The sequence below is a fragment of the Engystomops pustulosus genome, chromosome 1 (assembly GCF_040894005.1).
Source record: "Engystomops pustulosus chromosome 1, aEngPut4.maternal, whole genome shotgun sequence".
Lineage (NCBI taxonomy): Eukaryota > Metazoa > Chordata > Amphibia > Anura > Leptodactylidae > Engystomops > Engystomops pustulosus.
This window is the reverse complement of record NC_092411.1, coordinates 169127532-169153060: the sequence shown is the minus strand read 5'-3', so window position 1 is coordinate 169153060 and position 25529 is coordinate 169127532. Positions and strand designations below refer to the sequence as shown.

General features: G+C 41.8%; 1 protein-coding gene across 2 annotated transcripts in view; it reads right to left on the bottom strand.

The window, feature by feature from the left end:
• LOC140066437 (BTB/POZ domain-containing protein 2-like) overlaps positions 1–25529 on the bottom strand; it is a 300718-nt gene that overhangs the window by 73476 nt on the left and 201713 nt on the right. For both annotated transcript variants that reach the window (XM_072113839.1, XM_072113838.1), the window contains one exon: positions 17710–17797. In XM_072113839.1, the coding sequence (XP_071969940.1) occupies positions 17710–17797 (88 nt within the window). The remainder of the gene's footprint in view (positions 1–17709; positions 17798–25529) is intronic.

Genomic DNA, 25529 nt, shown 5'->3' with positions numbered 1-25529 from the left:
CCTGTGGGCTCCTGCTGCTGCTTCTGCTGATGCCACCTCCACAGTCTATCATTGTGCCACTCTGTGGCCTACCACAGTGCCACCTTTGCAGTTCTTTTTTGGCAAAGACATGATATTTTCAGGAAAACTGTAATGTATGATGCATGTGGTGTCTCTAATCTTCAAATTTAAATTGAAAGTTTCAACTTAAAATTCATTTTAAACTTCGTCATTGTGCCACAATGTGGCCTCCATGGTTGCTGACAGCTCCAGAATTTGTCACTGTGTCACTCTCTGGCCTCATGCTGCTGCTGCCACCTCCACACTATGTCATTGTGCCACTCTGTGGCTTACCAGCTTGCCAGGATAACAGGGAACAGATAAATACCAGATAGTGGACAAGACATACTTGTACCCCTAAGGACGCGTGGGGCATACAGACCCCCTCAGCTGCATGGACTCTGGATTTGGGTGATATCCCTATTTAAGCATATATTTGTTTGGGAATATACTTTGTACTGTGACAGCTTATTTATCTGCACTTCAGGATTCCATGCCTGTATTATCTTTAGGGAGCTAAAGTGGGGTTCTCACTCACTTATTATAGTGAGTGAGTGGAGAAACACAATTGGTGTGTGTGCATTTTTAAGTACGTTTTAGAAGTGTGTCAATAAAATTGTGTTTTATGCTGCATAATTTATTGTGGTTAATGACACTAGCTCTATTATGCTGTTGGTAAATGCATTTCCCACCCTAGGTTTATACTTGAGTCAATAGGTTTTCCCAGTTTTTTTGTGTTAAAATTAGGTGCCCGGCTCATACTCCAGTATAAACGGTAGTTAAGAAACTCTTGCTGTATGTGAGAATGGTATTAACCCCTTGCCACTCCTTGTTGTACTAGTACAGTGCCGGCTCCCGCGGTTAGCGGTCGGCGCAGTAATAGTACGGCGCCAGTGCAACTAGGGAATCGCATGTCATGCTACATGGTGACATCGGGATGGGACGTGGGTGACGGAGGCAAGAGGACACAAGAGAAGTACTGACGTCAGCCGGCCAATCGGATTGGTCCCACCCGCAGATCGCTGTGATTGGTCAGTCAAGTCTGACTGGCCAATTGCATCGTTTTAGGACTAAAAAATTAGATTTTTAGCTCCTTCCTCATCCTCTAGCGGCACCATGGTTTGGTATCGCTGGAGAGAGGAGCAGAGCGTTACTATGTGCACCAAAACATTACTGATCCCTATTGTTCCCTCCTGCATGCTGTGTATTACCTGTGTGATCACCTCGCGTGATGACACTTGTCCCATCTCCTGTCTGTCCCTTATCAACCCAAATGCACTTTTTTGTGCGCTGTGTTAGTGTTGTTCTGCACTGGACTCACTTTTCAGTGCACGGTGTGAATAGAGATGCACAGTATATTTATCGGCAGTTAGGGCATCTTAGGGCAACCTAGGTGTATTTGTAGCGCCCTTTTGCACGGTGAACATAGTTTTTCTTCTGTGTGCCACCTGTGCGGCTTGTCCGTGTGGTTTGGTGCGCATTCTCTCTTTTTCTTCTGTGTGCCACCTGTGCGGCTTGTCCGTGTGGTTTGGTGCGCATTCTCTCTTTTTCTTCTGTGTGCCACCTGTGCGGCTTGTCCGTGTGGTTTGGTGCGCATTCTCTCTTTTTCTTCTGTGTGCCACCTGTGCGGCTTGTCCGTGTGGTTTGGTGCGCATTCTCTTTTTCTTCTGTGTGCCACCTGTGCGGCTTGTCCGTGTTGTTTGGTGCATATTATTTCATTTTTTTTTGTGTGCTGGCTAGGCGGGAGAAGTGCCTGGGAACTCGGCGGGAGAAGTGCCTGGGAACTCGGCGGGAGAAGTGCCTGGGAACTCGGCGGGAGAAGTGCCTGGGAACTCGGCGGGAGAAGTGCCTGGGAACTCGGCGGGAGAAGTGCCTGGGAACTCGGCGGGAGAAGTGCCTGGGAACTCGGCGGGAGAAGTGCCTGGGACGTGAGCACAGACGGGTCCCTGGTACAATTTAAAGGAAGACTTCAATTCCACCAATACTTGCCCAATAAGAGAGCACGGTATGGCGTGAAGATGAAAGTACATCAGGGTATACCTACAAGTTCAGGGTATATGAAGGGAAGGACTCCACTATAGTGCCCCCAGAATGCCCCCCTACCTGGGTCTTACAGAGAAGATAGTGTGGGATTTGGTGCAGTTCCTTTCTAAATACAATTTATTCTTTAAGTTGTACTATAAAGCTCTCATTGTGCTTAGCTTCATAGCCACTTAACTATCTCTTTATTCCTATCGTCTCTACACAGCAGCAGACTGCTGAATGTGGCACACTCTCTGCGCTTTATATACAATACTCAGTGGTGATGGCGCCCGCTCTACAGTATTATACTTATTATGCCTTTTTACTTTTATTATTACAATTATTGTTATTGTTTTATAGTTAGGTCTGAAGAAGGGTACTACACCGGAAACGAGTTACCATTTGGATGTTTTTATCTACCATTTGTATGTTTTTATCTGAAAATTAATATCAGTTAATTTAATCCTACTGCATCAATCCTTGGTCTAACTAGTGGCTCACTAGCACAACCGATAAGCCCCATATTGCCCCTATTCTAAAGAGGAGGAAATGCATAAGAGAGGCGTAAGTCCCATTTTATTGAAAAGGCATCCAGGCTCATTGAGGTCTAGAGAGCAGAAGTGTTCGACCTGTCTGTTTCTCCTGGCGGTGAACAGGTCTATCTTTGGCCACCCCCAAAGTCTTGATATCTTGCAATAGACATCCCTGTGGAGAGACGACTCCCCCTGCCGCAGGAGGTGAGGGCTCAGGAAGTCTGCTTCAAGATTTTCTTTCCCCCTTATGCGAACCGTTGAAACCGTTCTCAAGCTGGTCTCCACCAACCCAAAAATTTGATCTGTCAAATTCATCAGAGGTTTCCTCCTGGTACCTCCCTGGCGATTTATGGCTACTGCCGTCACATTGTCTGAAATAATCTTCAGATCTGTCCCTTGAATTACTTGCAAGGATTGTCTGATCAACTCCAGGATGGTCCTCAATTCCCTGTAGTTAGAGGACATCTTCTGGGTCTCCTTGCTCCATGCCCCCTGGATAAATATCTTTGATTTGGAAGGTGAAAGGGAGGATTTCTTTACATTCACTATCCACCCTAGATGGTGCAAGATTTCCAGAACTATGTTCTTCTGAACCTCTTGTTCCTCCACAGATTTCCCTATTAGAAAGAAGTCTTCAAGATATGGCACAAAGATCCCTTGATGTCATCTTATGTAGGTTGCCACCTTTGAAATTAACTTTGTGAATACCCTTGGAGCTATGGCTACTCCAAAGGGTAGGGCCCTGAACTGGAGGTGTGTGAGAGTGCCATCCAGCACTACCGCCACCCTCAGGTATATCTGGCAGTTTGGATGAATGGGGAAGTGGTAGTACGCATACGCCAGATCTATAGATGCCTTGTAACAGTCTTGAAAAAGCTTTGCGTCGATCTTATGGACTCCATCTTGAACCTGTCTATTTGTAGGCATTGATTCAGAGGCTTCAGGTTTCTACTGGTATGAAGGGAACCATCCGGCTTCTTTAAAAGAACAGGGTTGAATAGAACCTCTGCCTCCAGGGCCTGTTAAACCTTCAGACCTGACACTGATGTTATCTTGAATCGCAGTGGGGGAGGGAAACGAAAGGTAACTTTAGACCATCCTGGATAATTCCCAGGATCTATCCACTCCCTGTGATTTTCGTCCATTCTTCCTTGAACAGGGAAAGTCTTCCCCCCACTGGTCTTATGACGTCATTGCTGACTGGGGCGTTTGCTGGAGTCTGAGGGGTGTGAGAACATGAAGTCCTTTGATCTCCATCCTTCTTTTACCTAGATCTCTGTGGTGATCTAAACTTTCTTCAGGGACGAAAACATTTTCCTTGTTGTTTAGTGCTTGGGAACGCTTTCTTCCTGTCCGCCGCCTTCTTTAAGATCTTGTCCAGCATGGACCCAAAAAGGAACTCCCCTTCACAAGGAATATTGGATAAATGACTCTTTGATGCAAAGTCCCCTGACCAATTTTTCAGCCATAAAGCTCTTCTAGCTGAATTTGACAGTGCGGCTGACCTTGCAGCCAACCAGAGAGGATCCACCGACGCATCTGCCAAGAAGGCTGAGGCCTTCTGTGCTGTAGTGACCTCCGTAATTAGATGCAATCTTTGAGCACCTGACAGGCTTAAAAGTTCCTGCGGAAGCCTCCCAGGAACGTCTTAGAAAACTATCTGCTTTCTGTCCATGGGGTCTTTCAGAACGCCCGACTCTTATACAGGAAGAGTCGCCTTCCTGGAGACTTTGGATATAGCAATGTCCACTTTTGGCGCTTTATCCAACGCTCCCATATCCTTTTCCCCAAATGGATATTTTATTTTCATAGCCCTAGGAAAAAATTCCGCCTTAACAAGGGAGGAGATGTTCTTGTGAATGGAAAATAATCTCGTCTTCCGTTCTCCTAATCCTTGGAAGAAGATATCTGTCACAGACCATTCCTCTTTCTCATCCTCTAGTTCTATATGTCACGGGTGGTCCCGCGATGTGGGTCACGGGCTCACCCGTGCTGCTCTGCCCCCGCCAGCGCATCTCACCCGTCCCGGCTCCTGGCTTGCTCCCCTCTGCTGTGCGGCTGCTAGGGCACGCGCTGCACCTTCTCCAGATTTAAAGGGCCAGCGCGCCATTAATTTGCGCTGGCCATATTGCCCAATTCTACAGCCATATTGCCCAAGCCTGCCTCTTCCTGCAAGCTTTGCTGGATCTTTGTGCCTCATAGCCTAAGAGAAAGCTTCCTAGCGAGTATTCCTGCGTTCCTGCATATTCCTGTGTGTTCCCGCTCCTGAGTCCTGTGTTGCCGTGTTACCCGAGTTCCTCCGTGTTGCTTTGTTCCGTGTGCCTGTGTTCCCGTTCCCACCAACCTGGACCTCCCGTTGCTGACCCCGGACTTGGACTTGACGTTGCATCTCTGCCGCCTGTCCTGACCCTGTGCCTGGACCTGACTACGAGATTGTCATCCGCTAAGGTACCTCGACCTCGGCTGTCACCGCGGGCTGGTCGCACCTGTGGAACGACCTGGTGGTATCCGGCTGCAGCAAGTCCAACCCGCTTTGCGGCGGGCTCTGGTGAAAAACAGGTGCCACTTGGACTCCGGTCCCAGGTGTCAGCTAGTTCCATCTCCCGCGGTGGTCCAGAGGATCCACTGATCCTGACACTATCGTTGCCCTGACCAACTTTATTAGATGGTCAGTATCCTCTGCTGGAAACAGAGGCCTGCCTGACTTATTCTCTTCTTCCGAGTCTGACGACAGTTCCTTTGGGCTTGAGTCTGAGTTGTCCACCACTCTAGAGGTGCCTGGGGAGCTATGGGAGTTGAGGGATTTTTCAATTCCCTGCATAGAGCTGTGCACTTCATGCTGAATAAAGGTGCAGATGGACTCAAATAAAGCCGACTGATCCTGGGCTATCATACGCTGGATATACTGCTCTAAGTTTGGCTTCAGATACAAGTCGGATGGTCATCTCCACAAATTCTACACACACAATTTAAAAAAAAATGAGCAGTAGATTTCCTCCTATGCGTCTCTTCCCACTAAACAAAAAATCACATAAGAGACCATCAGAACCAGTTTAAAGGCTTGGTAAGGTCGCACTCACCATCCAGCAGACTATCCACTAACTGCATTTACCGTAGTGGTGTCCACTGAATCTCTACCACCTTCGTTCGAACTCATCTCCCCTAGTGGGGAACAAGCCAACTTTCCCGGGTCTTCTGACTGAAATACAGCAGCAGAAGGGAGCTGAAACAGATCCTGTGGCTGGCTGCAGGTGTAGAATACACACAGGACCACACCTCCAATTTGAATTTACCGCCTTCTGACGTCATCAGTCACGTGGGACGGCATCTAGCGTCCCACTTCTGGTCCCCGCCGGGCAGAAGCCATCTTTGCCGGCTGCATCAGGGAAAGAAAGCGATCATGCCATGCTAAGGTGCCACCGCTCCACTGTGCGTCCCCTCTTGGACCAGGGAAGCGCCGGAGCCCATCTCACACCCACAGACTCTTGCTACGACCCGCAGCTCACTCTGCACCACCCCGCCAAAGCCTGTTCATCCAATGGTAAGCCCTTGGCGGGGGCTTTGCACAGCCACTCCAGGGTACTTGGGACTACCATTCCCCCTCTCACTGTGCTATGGAGCCTCACATAGTCAACGTGCATAGTCCTAACAAGTTCGGATTCCTAAAAAAAAACCTAAGGGAAATTCGGAATAAAAAATTAGGCAGGATGTCTCCCACATTACTCTGTCAGTGGTTAACACAAGAAGGTCTTTATGACCTTTACAAAGGGGAGAAAGGCCCCAGATGGTACTAGGAGAATCTTGAACCTGGTATTGGCTATGGAGTTGAATGCCTTCTCTGCTCCTCACTTTGGATGCAGAGAAGGCATTCAACTGGATCCATTGGGGATTTGCCCTTACCATGCTTGCTAAATATGGTTTCAGGGGGCCCATTTTTAGGGAGATCCAGGCTTCATACACCAGCCCATCTGCTGGTTGTTGGCGATTGGATACCGTTCTGATTCATTCGCCATCACAAATGGCACTCGCAAGGGGTGTCCCCTACCACCATTGATATTTGTCATGATTATGGATCCCCTGGCGGAGGCCATTAGAGTAGTCCCAAAAATAGAAGGGAAACAAGTGGGTCCTAGGTAACAAAAAATTGGCCTTTTTGCCAATGACATAGTTTTGGCATTGTCAAACCCAGTGGGATCCTTGCAACACGCAGTGGGGGCACTAGAACTAGATTTGGAGAAGTATCCTACTATAAAGTGAATGCGGGCAAATGTCTTCTCTTGGGTAGCAACATTCCTAATAATACAAAGAGGGTGATATCATTGTCATTTCCGTTTAGGTGGGAAAGGGAAAGTATCCCGTATTTGGGAATCCAAATATGCTATACAAAACGGTCTTACCAAATTTCATCCCCTTATTGGACAAACTCCAAAAAGAAATAACAAGCCGAAAAGAGCACTCATGGCTATGTAAAATTATCCTTTATAAAATCCTGATATTGCCAAAAATCTTATATGCCTTCAGAACAATGATAATAACTATTCCTAAACATATAATCAATAAATTTCAAAGACAAATGTCGAGCTTCATTTAGAATGGGCATAAACCTAGAATTAGCACCACAATCCTACAGTCCCCAAAGTGGTTGGGAGGGACTGGAGTCCCTAACCTCCACTTATATTACAAGGCAATAGCAATACAACAGTGCAAAGAGTGGTGCTCCGATTCCAAAGTGTCCTCATGGCCAACCATAGAAAAATTCCTAGGAGGAGAAATCTTGTTACACACCTTTCTAATAACATACTCAGCTTGGAAAGCTGCTACCCTCCCTCCCCATTCTACCCTGACCTTACGGCATCTGTGGAAGCATGGAAACTAGCCATTACAGCGGCTCCAACTACCTCCTCATTAATGAAGGTAATTCCTATTCCCATAGAGGCTCTTAAGGTATCAAACCCAGAATTTTCAGTTCTCCACTGGTTACACAAAGGCATACAGACAGTTGGTGAACTGTTTGAGGGGAAAACCATCAGAACCTTTCAACAACTTAGAGACCTCTATTCTTTAAATGCGCCAGATTTTCTCCTGTACTCCAAGATTAAACCATGGTTGAAGAAACTAAAAAAAAAACGGAGTTAGAAATAGCTGACCAACTGGATAAATTGTTGGATACACAAAAAGCAGGGTGTTAAAATCCATGAGGACTATATACAACATGCTGGGAGCATACGGGTCCCCAAACCCGCTTCCATCCATTGCTAAATGGAAGAGGGATCTGGGTAGGGAGTTCAACAACACTGAATGGAAGCCATGTACTGGGGTTCAAAGGCCTCCCACTCGGCGAGTGTTATGGAGGTCCTTCAGAAACTTAGAACAGAGTGGTACCTAGTTCCAAGCAGATTACCAAAAATATACCCGGGAGTATCAGACACATGTTGGAGGGATTGTGGAGCGGAGGGAACTCTATATCATATATTTTGGAGATGTGGGAAGCTGAACATTTTCTGGAAGAAGGTTTTTAAACTATGCTCCACATTAGCAAATACTGTATCAAGATTTTTCCTAAACCATCATTGGCCCTATTGAGATTGGGAATCACTAACATAACAAAAAAAGCCGAAAAATAATAGGACATATTCTGCTTATTGAGAGGCTGGAAATCAAAAACACCCCCATTGGTCCTTTCCCTTAAAGAGGTTTTAGCTGAGCATTGTTCTTATGAGAGACTGATCGCCCTTAGGGATGGCTTTATGGCAAGCTATCAAACTATGTGGGATCCTTGGATAGAATTACACCCCAACCTGAACCTTGGGGTACCAGGGCTTTCCACATAACTTGTGTAGGCTAATGCCTTAACTAGGATAAAGCCAAAGAAGATAACTTGAGCATGTCTCTGTGACCCGTAAGGGTAATTTGGCCTTAGCCTACTTGTCTTAGGGGAACCTGTAACCCCCATGTCAGATCTCTCGCAATGTATGTGTACAAGATTAGTAATATTCTTTAAAGAATATTATGGATGGAAAAATATTAAATGGATGATACACTGTAAACAGATTATAACCTTGTTGTACTATTTTATAAGAAAAAGTTGAATAAAAATGTAATCTACAAAAAAAGAAAAGAAAAAGGTAACAGACTTTTACGCCCTTGTAGTGCTTTCTCAAAGAAAAAAAAAACCAATGTCTTCCAATACTTTACTGCACTATAAAAGTTTTCACCCTGAACAGACCAAAACAGGGGTCCCTTAGATTAAATAGTGAGGACTCCACTTTTTGGAGCAGTCTGAAGAACTAGCAGAAAGATTTAGGGACAAGTTGTCAAGGAAGCAGCCAAAAGGGCTTATTCTGTTTCAGGTGGAGGAATACCATGGGTGAGGAAAAAAAAGCAGGAAAGCAGAGCAAAAAATACAAAAGATCGCTTTGTCTTTTCCTTTAGCAGAAACCTGTTTAGCAATAAATAAGAATTGGGGTATTCTTAAACAGGACCCCCATCTAAAGGAACTGACAGAGCAACCACTTTCAGTAGTCATTTTAGTACACCTACCAGGCCATGGTTAAAAGCATGTAATTCCTCAAGGCATCTTGTGGGCACTGCAATTTTGTAGCCAAATAGTGACAAGTAATTTTTTGCAAATAGGAGGGATTTCACATAAGGTTTCTCATTTCATTAATTGTAGATCCTCCTTTATCGTATACATATTTTTCTGTCTCTGTAAACGTTAATATTTTGTAAAAACAATACGCCACCTGTTCACAAGGTTTCAGGAACACTGTAATTCTATATAATTAATGAAGAGAACCCCCAGATTGATCCAACATGTAATTGAAGCTCATGATGGTAATGCTCTGTCCTTAAAATTTGCAGGTATCAAACATGTAAAAAATAATCCGAAGGGAGATCGCCAAAAAGATCTATTAAGAGAAGAGGCAAAATGTATCATAAAAATGGGGACAATGGGTCCAACTGGTCTTAGTGATAAAATGATAGAGTGTATTTCTGTGAAAAAGTATACGAAAAGTACTTTTTCATGATGCTGTGCTTTTATATTGTTTTTAATGGCAAAAGAATGGGTGTTAAAAATATTTTTCTTTGCACACTGCTCGCCATGACGTAAGGCACCTCCTTTTAGTGTTTTTTTAAGAGAGATGTCCTGAACTGACGAGGTTTTAGAAAGTGCTACAAGCGCAAAAGCACGAAACAGCCTGTTATCTTTTGAACCACGGCGCTCTCACATGTCTGACTTATTACACTAATAAAGATTAAAAGGATCATGGATAGTGAGTGCCGCCCTGTTCTTCGATTGTATTGCATGCATATCTCTACATGAGCACTGCAAGAGGTCCGTTAACAAACAACCGGAGCAGGTACCGCAGCGCCTACTTTGGGATTTAATATGACATTTTTATTGAGTCATAGTTGTATAGTTACAGTCACGAAGCAATAACATAGTTCGACTCATTTTCCAAATATATGCATTATAACTTTTCTTTTCAATGTAACACAGAATAAAAAGGTAAAATATTAGTAGCGTGACCATATAATAACAAAATAGTAACATAACTGACAGAGAGAGTTTCAACGTTCAATATTCTTTATGCACCTTCACGAGATACATAGGGGCTAAGTAGTTGTAGAGAGGTTCTAAGATTATTATTGTTGTAGAGTTTATCTAAGGTTATGCTTCTGTGAGTCTGTAGCAAGGATCCCATACGCCGTAGTGTGTTTTAAGTGTGCGATTTCTAAGAGCCAGGGTTCTCTCCAGATGCAATGTTGGGTAAGCATTTCTTGTAACTAAATTGAAAGGAGATTGGGTTTTTTTCCAAGCTCTGGCTAGGAGCAATTTAGCAGCTTGCAGGATATGTCCTATAAGTTTTCGATATTTTATTGTAATTTTCCCAATTCCAAGTCCCAGAAGGGCTAATGCCTTGTCTGGGAAAATGTTAGTCTCAGTTAAGATAGACACAGTACTGAATGTGTTTTCCCAGAATCGTTTGATAATTGACCAGAATATATGTGATAAGGACCCTTTATGTCTACATTGTCTCCAACAGGTGTCTGAAATATTCTGGCCAGATGAGTGGGAGTGTAGTACCATCTAGAGAGAGAGTTTTCACATTTGGAGGCCTTCGAGGCCCAAGTAAAAGCTTCTTTCCATTGTATCAATGGGAAATGCATCCCCAATTCCTGTTGCCATTTTAATAAGTGTAATCCTTTAGTGGGTTTGTCTACAAAGTCTTCTGATAAGGTCGCATATAAAAATTTTGTAGAGTTGTGGATGCCTTGAGTTTGTTTATATAAAAGGTTGTATATGCTATTTGAGACTTGTGGGTTTTGTGAGGAGTAGTTAATGATGTTTCTTCTGATTTGGGAGATAAGGCCCTTCAGCTCATCAGGGATATGATATGTAGTCATTATATCTGTTACTGTCATAATGTTCCCTTCTGGAGATAATTGGTTAATACATTTTATCTCTCTATCAATAAGAGGTCTAGTAAGTAGAGTGTTATTTAGATATTCCAGGACCTGGATAGGAACCTGGATGTTGTGTTTAGTAGAGTTATGTTGGTTTGCCTTTAATAGTACTTTCCAGGCCTGGATTGATGCAGCTAAACTAGGAGGTTTTGGTGTAGGAATTTTTGGAAATAGTGTGTGGGTTAGTAATAGTTGGATTAAGGGGCGATTTTTATTTAATGTTTCTTCTATAAGCGGCCAGCTATTTGCAGGGGTGTAAATACACCAGAATTTTATTTGTTGGATCAGGAAAGCTGTTCCATATCTTTGTAGGTTTGGCACTCCTAATCCTCCTTTAAATTTGTTGGAATATAGGATATTTGCTGCTACCCTTGGTTTTTTATCTCCCCATATAAAAGATAGCATTTGTTTTAGCAGTTTGCTATATATTAATTTTAGCTAGGTGTTTAAGTGGATTTGAGAGCCTGATGCCTAGGTAGGAAACTGCTTCTTTTTCCCATTGAAAAGGGAATTCTTGTGATATCTGTGTTTTTAATGTATGAGGGATATTGAATCCCAACAGTAGGGATTTACTAGCGTTTACTTTGTAATATGATATTTTTCCAAATGTGTTGATTATTTCCATTGCTTCTCTAAGTGAAGTTAATGGGTTATTGAGGGTTAGTATTGTGTCATCGGTGAATAATCCCACTTTATGTTGTCGTATAACCCGCTGAGATACCTTTTATGTTAGGGTGAGTTCTTATGTGTACTGCAAATGGTTCTATGCTTAAAATAAATATAAGGGGGGAAAGGGGACACCCTTGGCGGGTTCCATTAATGATAGATAATGAATTAGACAGCGAACCATTTATTAGTACTTTAGCTGATATAATGCTTTAATAGCTGCTTATATATTTTCTGCAAAGCCGAATTTTTCTAAAGTGAAAAATGTGAAGGTCCAATTGATCCTGTCAAATGCCTTCTCTGCGTCGAAAGTAAGGAGCAGTGAAGGCATTCGAGACGACTCCATAATTGTTATCAAATCTATCATGCGCCTTGTACCGTCTGGTGCCTGTTCTGCCCTTGGTGAATCCAACTAGGTCATTGTGTATAAGCTTTGGGAAAATTTCTAGGAGCCTGTGGGATATTAGTTTGGCATATACTTTGATGTCACAATTTAAAAGGGATATGGGACGGAAGTTAGCTGGTGTGTTAGGTTCTTTATTAGGTTTTGGGATAGCTACTGCTGTAGCTTGTAGCATTTCTGTAGGAAAAGTTCTATTTATATTGGGCTGATTAAAAGCTTGCGTCTTGTGAGGGAGAATTTGGTCTGTGCAATATTGATAATATTCGCTAGAGAGCCCATCAGGGAATGGGGCTTTTTGTTTTTTTGTAAGGAGTATAATTTTATTCAGTTCGTTCTCTGAGATGGGAGAATTTAAAGATGTGAGTTGGGTGTTTGAAAGTTTTGGGAGATGGACTTTTTGAAGGAATTGTGTGGGTTTTTGTGTGTTTATTTTAGGGTCGTCTTTGAGGTTGTATAGTTTTTCATAAAATTCTCTAAAGGCATTGGCAAACGTGTCTTTGAGTCTCTAGGAGAGATTAAATAGGGGATTCTTGTTTTTGGGGTTGTATTCTTAACTTTTTTTGCCATTAATTTCATTGGCTTATTGTAGGAGGTGCAATGTGTCAATTTCCAAGATAATAGTTGTTTGTCATAGTTTTCTATCAGTAGAGTATGTAATTTATGTCTATAGGAAAATAATTGTTTATGCAAAAAAGGTGTAGGTGAAGTCTGTAATAGATTTTCAGTGATTTGTATGCATGAGAGGGTATTTGAGATTTGTAGTTTTTTTTTTGTTTGTAATGTCTGGATGCTATTCCTTTTGTTGTATAATGAGGACAACCTCTTATATACGTTTTGTGGCTGGTCCATAGTGCAAGGGGACTGATATCTTCTACATTGTTAAGGGTAAAAATTTCAGTGATATTTTTTTTAACTGCTTCTTGGTATGAGGGCAGGCCTAATAAAAAGGTGTTACATCTCCATTGGGTGTCTGTATTGTGAAAGAGATTAATCTCCATATATATAGTGGAATGGTCTGACCAGGAGGCTGTTTGGATGCTTGAAGATTTGATCATTGTTAGTGAGTTTCTTTCTACTAAAAAAAGATCTATTCTTGAAAATGTTTTCTGTCTAGGTTAGCAGGGCCGGATTAAAGGAGGGGCTCCTGGGGCTCTAGCCCCGGGGCCCCCACCACTTTCACTTTTTAAGGGGCCCCCACCAGTTTCCGACAGTCAGCGACTCAGCGGACTGTCTCTGTGTGCAATGCACAGCGGCCTGTGGCCGCCCCCATCACACGTAGGGGTCTAGGATGTCAACTGTGTCAGTGAGACACAGCTGCCATCACTGGCGGAGTTCACTGATGCACTGTTTTGTCGGCAGCAGGTTGTGATGGGACGCCGGCGGCGAGTGATGATGTCACGCTGTCAGCATCCGATCACTACGTGCTGCTGCCAAAACAGTGCATCGGCGATGTCCCCCAGCGATGGCAACTGTGTCTTCAGTGGCCGGCGGCTGCCTGAAGAGCGAGGAAGAGCCTGCAGCATCATGGGATCACTGGAAGGGAAGGTGAGGGTAAGTATGAAGTTTATTATTTTGTGGCCATTTTCTACAGGGGACTGGCAGCTAAATTCTACAGGGGGCTTGTGGCTGTATACTACAGGGGCTGGCAGGCCATACACTACAGGGGGCTGGTGGCTGTATACTACAGGGGGCTGGTGGCTGTACACTACAGGGGGCTGCAGGATATAAACTACAGGGTCTGGCAGGCTGTATACTACAGGGAGCTCTCAGGCTATATACTACAGGGGGCTTGTGGCTGTATACTACAGGGGGCTGTCAAGCTATATACTACAGGGGGCTGCAGGCTATATACTACAGGGTCTGGCAGGCTATATACTACAGGGTCTGGCAGGCTATATACTACAGAGGGATGGCAGGCTATATACTACAGAAGGCTGGCAGGCTATATACTTCCAAAAACATTGTTGGAAGGGCCCCCACCAGTTTGCGCCCAGGGGCCCCCACCACCCTTAATCCGGCGCTGTAGGTTAGTAATATGTAAATTCTTTAGAAGTTACATTTAAACATCGGAAGGTATCATATAATCCTTGTTTTTGTAACCAGGCATGAAGAGTGGGAGAGTTTCTAATTCTTTGAGCGGTGGTGTCTAGAGATGTGCCTGGAATGAGATTGAAGTCTCCACACATTATCAGTCATCTTTTTTGGACTTTTGAATTTTTCGTTGAAGTTTGTTTAGGAAATGAATCTGAGATTTATTTAGAGCATAGAGGTTTACCAGTGTGATTATGTACAAGTTTATTTCACACACTAAAATAATATATCTTCCTCTACTGTCCAACTGTACATCCAGTTCTTTAAACGATACAGTGTCTTTTAATGCTATACACACTCCTGCATGTTTTTTTTAGCAGTGTTGGCTCTGTATATCAATGGGAATCTTTTATGTGTAAATGTAGGTGCATTGTCCTTAACAAAGTGAGTCTTTTGAAGACATAAAATTTCAGATTGTGAGGACAATGCATGTTTCCAGAGTGATGAGCTCTTGTAAGAGGAGTTAAGCCCTCTCGTGTTTAGGGATAGAATTTTAAGTGACATGGTAACATATTAAGCAAAATATCTTTCTTATCTCTGTGTGTAACAAAAACTTTAACTGGAACAAACATTGTTTAACAGTATCATGAAATACTATCAAAACTTACATTTGTTTCGGGTATAGTGTGTGCAATCTGGCAGGCAAGTTGGTGGATTGCCTGTTTCTGGGGGGGGGTGGGGGGGAATTTCGATGCCAAACAAACGAAGAAGGGAGATCCCATCTTCTGGTTTTCTGAGTGCATGGGTGGTTCCATCTTTGTGTATCAAGAGCTTAGTGGGGTAGCCCAATTTATAAGAAATGCCGGAGCTTCGTAGAACATTTGTGATTGGGTTAAAGAGTTTTCTTGTCTGTAATGTTGCCTGGGAGAGGTCTGCATACAGGTTGATCTTCTCATATGGCGGTGGTAAAGATTTCATTCTTCTTTTATGTGGTAGAAATGAATGCGTGCTATGGTGGTATTTCTTCAGGTAACCCTTTAGGTCTTGGGAGGCGATGTGCTCAGTCTATTGTTAGTTCTAGTAGAGAGATATTTGGTAGCACGGATTTCATTAGTTCCACTAGTTGTTTAATTCTGCTTGGGGTACCGACTCGAGTATGCCCCTGAATTTTATATTGTTTCTTCTGCTTCTGTCTTCTATGTCTGCTATTTTGTCTTTTATAGCAGTTACTTCATCTGCAAGCATATAATAAGCGTCTATGAGTTCATTATGCAATCCTGTAATTTCTCCCATTTTGGATTCTAGTTTATCCACTCTTACACCTATTTCGTCCATATTTTGGCTAAATCTTTGGGCTAGCAGTGCAATGTCAGATTGTAGTGAACCTCTGAAGGCTATAAGCATTTCTTTAATAAAATCTTCAGATGCAACTTGTTTAGTTGTGCTTATGGAATATAAGGGATCACGCTCTTATATCAGTGAGGAGTGAGGAATAAAAGAGAAGTTTACCTCTGAGGATGAGAGTCTTGGCCTCTGCTTCTCTGGACTAGAAGATGGCAAGCTGGGCTGACTCAGCATCTGTCTTATGGTCGGCGCCATCTTGGGATATGTTCCTAATGTGCCTAAGTCGCTCAGAGAGCTGCTAGCCAGTTGTCCTGAGACCACCTCTAAGAAGGAGTGATTCCCCCGATTTGGCAATGAGAAGAGGTTCGGGTGAGTAGTTGTTGCGGCTCTCGGGAATTCGCTGCTGCCAGCGCTCGATGGCGAGGAGCTGCCGGAACACTGTGAGTGGCTGTAAGCACGCTGCAGGTATCGCTGCCCGGGTTGAATTCCGAGAGCTTTTTTGATTCCGTTCGGCCAGTTTTTCTTATAGTAACCATCACTGCTATGGTTTGGCTGTCCGGAGGGTCACTGCAGCATTGATAGTTGGTTTGCGAGTCACTTGCCGGAGGTTTAGCAGACGGAGCTCAGGTTTGTGCGTCCGTCCTGGAGCTCTCTCAGGCCACATTCCTTCTATTGCTTGTTTTATGCATTCTGGATGATTATTTTAGTCTACACCCAGATCACCAAAAAGTCCTTAAAGAGGCAATTGCTTGTCCCCAGAAAAACCTGAACAACAACAGACTGGTATTCAGATAATTGGTACATATGATAACCAACACAATGAAATACGCGAAATAATTTCAAATTATTGGGACGCACTTATGACTGATAAAGAGGTAGCAAAGTTTGTATCTACAAGAGCGGCGATCATATATAGAAGGAATAGAAATTTGAGGGATTTGCTGGCCCATAGCTTCCTGGCACCAACGAAATCAGATGGAACATGGCTTGATCGGAAACCAAATGACTCCTTTAAATGTGGTCTCTGTTCAGCATATAGACATATTAGCTAAAGTTATTAGAAGTGCCTATACTTGAAAGGAATATGCAATCCAAGACTTTATCAACTGCTCCTTGGTTGGGGTGGTTTAACTGGCAACATGTTCGTGTCCGATGGATTACGTGGGGAAAAACTTCCGAAATTTTAAGACACGTATTAACGAACATATGAAAGGTATCAAAGATGGAAACGACACCCCCATTGCCAAACATATATGGCAGAATCATCAGGGGAATTCAAAATGCCTTTCTTTTCAAGGGATATAACTCGTAAGAGGTGGCGATTGGGAAAAACTGATCCTCAAAAAAGAGGCTCAGTGGACTTTCAATCTGAATTCTAGATGTAGTCACACCACAAGCCAGGCATCTGAATGGGGATTAGAATGGATAGATGTAATGAATACTGAGATACTAGCACGTACCCTTACTTACTGATTTGCCCTGAGGCTTATGTGAGAACTAAGGGAGCAGTGAACAATGCACCTTAGTGACAAATATGTCTACACTATCCCTACCCTTTAAGTGTTGTGTTTGTGTGTGTGTTTTTATCCTAGTGAGCGCATTTTAATAATTAAAGATTAAATAAAAGCTAAGTTTTAGCCTCATCATAAAGTGCCTCTAAAGTTTGCAGTGAATATAATATACGATTTCTTGAGACACAAATAATTAGAACATACCATTCACCCAGATCTGCCTAGCCTCAGGTAGCTTGGTATCTTTTTCCCACTCAGTTGCCAAAATGAGGTAGATGCTGCCCCCTAGTGGCATCCGAGTACTACAGACCACTGCTCCACATATTATTCATGTCCATAATATCCTTAGTTTTTGGTAAAAAAAAAAAAAAAAAAGGTCTGGAAATTTTTTCATGGCAAGTCACTTAGCCAATGATAAAGTAAAAATTGCATTTCTCACTAGCATCTGGACCATGCACAAGTGTAACCATGGGCAGATTATATCCACTGGAACTGAACATAATAATCAGTGATCTAGGAAACCAGGAGAAATTTATTCATAAAGTGTATAGGAAAAATGCAGACCTTTTCAATATACTATATTTGTTCAATGAAATGAGAAAACCCCCTATAACTGGGTTCCAGAAATGTATTACAAAAAAGGTTACTTTTTTTAACAAACACATATATTAACAAAACACAATAGGCATACCTGTATATTAACTTGATAGTCTGTTGGACCATGTATTGAACCATAAAGTGCAAAGCCCACAACAAATATTCTTCGGTTGACTGAAAATCTGAAATTTTTATAAAATATACATTTAGAAAAATAAGGCAGTAGTAATAAGCAAGACTACGGTTTTAAGATTTAGAATATTATCTAGCCCATGTTTAAATGTTTCTGCCATTTTTAAAGCCTCAAATACCCGTGCCACACTTTTTAGAGGAGGCTGCAGTCTGTCTGGCAAGATGGTGTCACCCTCTTTTAAAGGAAACCTACCATTTCAAATGGTAGGTTTAAGCTGTAAACACCGAGCACCAGCTCAGGGTGAGCTGGTGCCGGTGCTTAGTTTCGTTAGTGTTAAAACCGCGGTATCGCGGTTTTAACACTTTTTAAACTTTATAGCAGAAGCCGCTTCGGCGCTGCGCGCGACTGTGCGCGCGCAACGCCTGCGGCATTTCCTATGTAGGCGTGCGCATGATCGTGTGCACGCAGCGCCGAAGCAGTTTATGCTATAAAGTTTAAAAAGTGTTAAAACCGCGATACCGCGGTTTTAACACTAACGAAACTAAGCACCGGCACCAGCTCACCCTGAGCTGGTGCTCGGTGTTTACAGCTTAAACCTACCATTTGAAATGGTAGGTTTCCTTTAAGGTACCCAGCAGTACTTTTGTGCAAATTGGGGGTATTTAATCATACCTTCAGACATGGCTCAGGGTGTGCAGTAGCCTTTATGAGCTCCCGGCCAAGGCTTCTCCATGCACTCGGTAACCTCTGAAGAGCTGCCCCCTGCATGATCATGTCACTTGTGAACGCAGCCCTTGCAGTTGCAGTGGCTTCCATTGTGCAGTCGGCAAGATGGGGGTTCTCACGGCTCTTGTTCCCCTGTCGGCTTCACTAAACCACCACAAGTAGCTGCCGCATTCAAAAGGTGGCATGGAAGTGCAAAGGGGCAGCTCTGCAGAGGCTACATAAAGCATGGAGTAGCCTAAGCCCTGGAGCTCAGAGGCTACTCTCCACACCCCAGTAGCCTCTGAAACGAGAGAAAAAATGTAGAACTGTGACTGTGTGACTGTTTGAGATGGTGGACAGGTTTCTTTTTTTACTGATAAGTACATGTGCCATTTTACAAGTAATGAATGTAGGAGAGAGGAGCCTAATAAAGAAGCAGCAGCACTGGAGTCCTGGGTTCTAGTCCCACCCAGGTCAACATCTGCAAAGATTTTTATGTTCTCTCCGTGTTTGCGCGGGTTTCCTCCGATTTCCTCCTACACTCCAAAACATACTGGTGGGTTGATTAGATTGTGAGACCCATTGGGGACAGGGAGCAATTTGTCATGTTTTGTGCAGCGCTGCGTAATCTGTGTGCGCTACATAAAGAATTATTATTATTATAAGTTACAAGTCTGTGAGAACCAGAAATCTTGTTTGGTTTTAGGCTTATTTTCCTCCATAATGTGCAAATAAATTCTTTACAAATCAGAAAAACAATGTGATTTTCTGATCTGTTTTCACATTTTATATCCAAGACAATAGAAACCGCACACTCAATGTGGGATTCTCAATCCAAACTGTTTTCACATTTTGTCCCCCATAGTTGAGGGCTACCTGTGACATCAATTACAGGCTTCTCTCATCTTTTTAAGTTGGAGAACCAATACTATTTTCGCAACTGTAAGGTAAAAATTTGTATTTATAAAACAGATCACCCCACATGTGTCTTTTCTGTAATCTGAACAATCCTAATTTTTCAAGTTAGATATTATAGATATTAAAACAAAAAAAAAATCCAATGAATTTCACCTTGGCTTATTCTAAGAAATATATTTTTTTTATATATAAGGGCATCACACAGGAAAAAAATAAAGATGAAAACAGATGGTATCTCAGGAAAATAAATTAGGTCTATGGATTATTCTGTTGGGGGTTGGTACTGGTGTGGTCTATATTACAAATGACAATCTATCCTATTTAAGGAGTTTTCCCACCAATCAAGTTTAGGCCCTTTCCATTAATCTCCAGGAACGATGAGGGGTCCAAGGGAGGAACCTGGGACCTCTTCGGATCCCACGTTCTAATGATCTGTGGAGCTCTCATCACGGAGACCCTCACTGATCAGCAAGTAAGACCCTGTCCTGTGGATAGGGCCTAACTTGATTGATGGGAAAACACCTTTAATAGAATTTAATAATCTCATTGGAAATATGCATAACATAAAATATAAAAACACAATTAAATACCTTTAGGTGTAGGGCCCTTAAAAACAATATTAAGCCACCATAACTATGTACAAAAGGAATATTTGACATAATACCCCCTTATGTGTATGGGCTATCACAACATTTCTATGTTTCTACTGAAAGTTAGATGTATTATACTGTAGGTATATATTGGTATTGATTCACACTGTCTTTAGGATGAGTCAGACAACTTTTGAGATAATGCAGGTTGATGTCAGAGATCAGACTTAAAAACCTATGATAGCATTATTTAGCCAATTCATATAGAGAATGTGTAAATGAAACGTAGTAAAAACAGCAAAGGTACTACCAGTAGATATAGATATACTCTGTTGAATCAATGCAGGTAGATATACTCAGCTAAAACAATACAAATGGATACACTTTGCTGTATCAATCCAATTGGGTACACTCCATTGAATTAATACTAATAGATATAAGGCAGCCCCAAAACAATAAGTATAGATAGTTTATAGTATATAAGTTCTAAATATTGAAAGACTTGAATGTCACTTACATTTAAGAGATTTATACCTTAAATTTTCATGGAGCCAGCCCGAGCTTGTTACCATTTGTAAAAGTCTTGAACCTTATCTAAGGTTTGCAATTTGTTCCTGTGCACATGCACAGTAGAGATTCTGAGCACACTACAGGTTTCAGGTACGTTTTAAGTTTGTTCAGACCCAGTGCATGAGAACCCAGCTGATCGGGGCAGGTGATGGTAAGTATGCAGAACTTACGGACTCCAATACAGTAATGGATTTTTAGTAGGCTTTCAGATATTGCATGTTTTACTCTCGCCTTGTTTACTAATTGTACCATGGTTCTTATACTGTAGTAGAAATGGTTGCCTGACTCATCCTTAAAGGGGTATTCCAGGAATCAGCATCATTCATATACAAATAGGTCCTTAAAATATAAGCTATTATGTAATTAGTTGTTATTTAAAATTTTGCTCCTGTTAGCAGAAAAATGCTGATGACATAGACTGTAATGAAGAATTAAAATGCTACTAGCCCTTTAATTTCCCGGTTAATTTTCTCCGCGCGGTCCTTAGAGAGCATACACATGACAGAAGATGGCCGCTGGTCACATGTCCAAATCGCATGTCCTGCAGCTGCCTGGGTAGGTCATGTGATCACCACTAAGTTTGGCTGTAGTTGGTTGGTTGGTTGCGGTGCATCCAGTATGGCCAGTTATGTGGTGATGGCAGTTACACATCATTACTATGGTAACAGAGCAGGAAAGTCTATTACATCCTCACTGGGAGCAGAGCATAAGAGGGAGGAGGAGTTATGGAAACTAAAGGATCTTCGGACTTGTAGTTTCCAGTGGCAGCCATCTTGGTGATAACTTTGGAGAGGCCATAAAATTAGTGAATCATAAATCAAACTATTTAAGCTCCATTTTGTGACATTAAGTTTTGTTATATTGATTTATTCATAACATCATGGGTTTTTGTATCAGACGTTCATATTCCCGGAATACCCCTTTAAGACTGTTTTCATCATCCAAAGGACATTTAAAAATACAGACTACTGACATATCTCCAGAATATAACATGGCTGTCAGATTAAAAATTAAAAACCATATTAAGCCACCATAACTTCGTACAAAAGAGTATTTGCCATAAAACAACTCTTCAATGTATGTGCTATCACACCGTTTCTATATAAAAACGGTGTGATAGTCCATACATGGAAGAGTCATATTTTGGCAAAAACTCTTTTGTATGAAGTTATGGTGGCTTAATGTGGCTTTTAATTTTTTATCTGTTTATATTGTTTCTGCAAGGGTCATACACCTAAAGGTATTTAATTATTTTCTTATATTTTATGTTATGCATATTCCTTACAAGATTATTAAAATCTATTACTAGGATTTGTTGTTATTTGCAGTAATAGACTACACGAGTACTAACACACTGCTGGGGGAGTAATGGGGCATTCTAGATACACATATGATCAAAAATTAGTGTTGAAACTCCGCAATAGCCTCAAAAATATAAGAAGTCTCCTGCTATTTACTTAGTGTGAAACAGCTTATCATTAGTAGATACAACACAACCGAAAAACGAAGAAAACTAGCCCTTCTCTGAAATACAAATGCAAAAGCTCTCAAATAACAGCCTATCAGATAACCAACCAAAGAAAAAGAGAGCTACAAAGCCATCAATAAAATCTCATAATATACTTGATTATAATGTCAATATACACATTTAATATATAATACATGCCGTATTCTGGGAGGAAAACAAGGGGAAAACAAGTGTCAACAGATTAAAAAAAATAGGGCAACCAAGGAGTACATAAGCCACCCTCAGGGGAGCCTAACAAACAGACAATGTAAAGCATTATAGGATCACAGATTCTAGTCAGTAATAAATAAATAATGCTGACGGGGTGAAAAAACCTAATATACACTGTGTTTGGAGTAAAGACCAGAGGTACCTTCAGGCTTCAACAACTACACATAAATGTTTCCACTCACCCGAAAGCATGGTGACTTGTCAGTGGGCAACCCTGGGGGGGCCAATGAACTCCACCGCGACGCACGTTTTGCTGATGCTTCATCAGGAGGTGAAGTGTTAGTGTTTTAGTTTTATACTTACAGCCGTCCATCCAGCTTGAAGACGCGTCCACCGCATGACTTGCTCGTCACATGGGGTCACGGACCAGAAACACGTCACCAGGATGTGCCTACCCCGGTCACATGACCGGAGGGGCGCCGTCATGGAGACGCATCCCGTGAACGTGCACTTCCCCATTCCCAAGTACGCCAACCGGACACAGCAAAGTATACTTAGGTACCTATGGTATTTAAAATTAAAATGAAAACACAAATTACATATATTGATGTGCCCAAACCAACTATATTGTAAGCAATATGAACCAACCCAAAAAGAACCGGATCGCCATTAATCTACAAGGATTATACACAGTACATGTAGTACACTCGGTATCCCAAATACCTCAATGGAAAAATGTATACAATATCCTGGAACTAGACAAGTCCATATATAATATACCCTCATATGTATCATGCATCAAACAGAGTAAGAGGCGTGTACATAAAATGCAAAATTGAATAAAGTGCATATTAAAAAAAAACAAAATATAAAAAGTGCAATGATAAACTGTTATAAATACATGAAGTCAATATATAGAAAAAAATATACAAAAACACTCCCAAATTCATTATAGATGTAGGAATTATCCATTCTTAAATTAATTGGTACAGTTGATTATTTTAAATATATCCAGTAAAAGTCCATAGACATAATAAAATCTTGGGGTCAAGATGGTTCAGATGGGAGACCGGGGCTTGCAGTAGTCCAAGAGATTCGGAAAATGGCATCTACAGAAGGTCAAACACAAAAGACAATTAGACAACACAAAATCAACACTTAAGATAATATTATAAAAAAGGTTTGAAGCTCGAGTCCTTTCTGGCTGCACAGTATCCAGGAGGGTGATCCACCTCAGTTGAATTTAAAAAGGAATTGGACAATCTCTTACATATAGGGGTGGAGAATCACATAATTGGACCAAAAATGAAGGATGGCTTGTAGGTGGAATCCCCTACACCACCGACTTTTTATCTATTACCTAAGGTCTACAAAGATACAAACAGACCCCCAGGTAGGCCCATGGGGGGTTTATGTGAAAGAATTTGCCAGTTTATTGATTTCTAACTACACCTAGACTCAGACATGTGGCTGGTTACATGTGATGTTGAGGCTTTGTATACATCTATATGCCACAATCACGGGATGAGGGCATCTAAATATTTTTTGGCTATGTCGAACAGAGACACTGATTTGGTGGAATTTATCTTGCTCCTTTTGGATTTAGTTTTGAAACAATTTTTTTATTTTCCGGGATTGATTTTTCCTACAGCTCCAGGGAACGGCTATGGGGGCAACGTGTGCGCCCTCGTATGCCACGTGTATGCAACGTGTGCGCCCTCGTATTTTTTCCTGGGGCTGTGGGAGAGGGAGACCGTTGACAGTACCCATGGTTATGACGCCGTCGTCTAGTGGTCAAGGTATATATATATATATATATATATATATATATATATATATATATATATATATATATATACTGTTCATTTGGAAGGGGACAGTGACTGATTTGGGAACTTTCTTACAGTGCCTCAACGTCAATCAACAGAATATCAGGTTCACTTGGAACTACAGCCAGATAGAATTACTGGATGTTCTAATAGGAAGGGATCCGGAGGAATTCATCATGACAGATGTTTTTCTGAAAGAAACGTCTGTGAATTCTTTACTCCATGCATCATCTTCCCACTATCCCAAGCAAAAAAAAGCCATACCCATAGGACAGTTCCTGCGGATGAGATGTATCTGCTACAGCGACCTTTCTTTCGAAAACCAGGCTAAAGACCTCACTAAGAGATTTTGTGATAGAGGATACAGAGACACAACTATCAGAAGGGGTTATGATCGAGCGAAAAATGAAACCCGTAGTTAGACCAAAGAAAAATAAATAAATAAAAAATTGAGATTAATTACCAATTTTAATTCTCAATGGAGGGGGTTCGAAGAAATTATAGAGAGGCATTTGCCGATTGTTATGACAGTTAGGGACTTGGCACAAAACCTAAAGACATATCCACCTATTACGTGGCAGAAGTCGGTCAATTTGTGTGACATGTTGGTCCGTAGCCACTATGCCCCTTCAGTGGAAAAAGGTTAGCTTGGGAGCAGGGGCCCAATGTGGGGTTCCTTTTGTTGCAGAAAGTGCAAAGCATACAGCTTCATGGAGCGCACATACAATTTTACCGACACTAATTCTGAAAATGAATATAAAATTGTGTATCATATTAACCGCAACACTGAGTCGGTAGTATATTATCTGCGCTGTCCATGCGGGAAAATATATATCGGCAGGACAATGAGACCACTGAAGGTACGGGTTTTGGAACACAGGAGAATTAGATCAGCCAGGGATGAAGTCAATTCAGGCCCCTTGAAAGATTTGAAAAAACTACAGCCTATTCCGAAACATTTTCGTGAGGTACACGGTTGTAACCCTATGGGGCTCACAGTACGAGGGATTGATAGAGTCCTCAAGTGTTCCAAGATTGGTGATGTGAAGAAAAGCCTATTGCAAAAAGAACTGAGGTGGATCACCCTCCCGGACACTGTGCAGCCGAAAGGCCTCAATGAGGCCACAAGCTTCAAACCTTTTTTATAATATCTGAAGTGTTGATTTTGTGTTGTGTCTGATTGTCTGTTGTGTTTGACCTTCTGTAGATGCCATTTTCCGAATCTCTTGGACTACTGTGAACCCTATTGTCTCCCATCTGAACCCCAACATTTTATTATGTCTATGGACTTTTACTGGATATATTTAAAATAATCAACTGTACCAATTGATTTATATATGGATAACACCCACATCTATAATGAATTTGAATATTTATTCTATTATTGCATGTTTGTGTTTTGCAGTGGTGATTTGTGTATGTCTTTATAAAGGTATTTTTTAGGGCTGCTGGTATTTTCACTAAATACATAGTGTGGTTTTAATGGTTTAT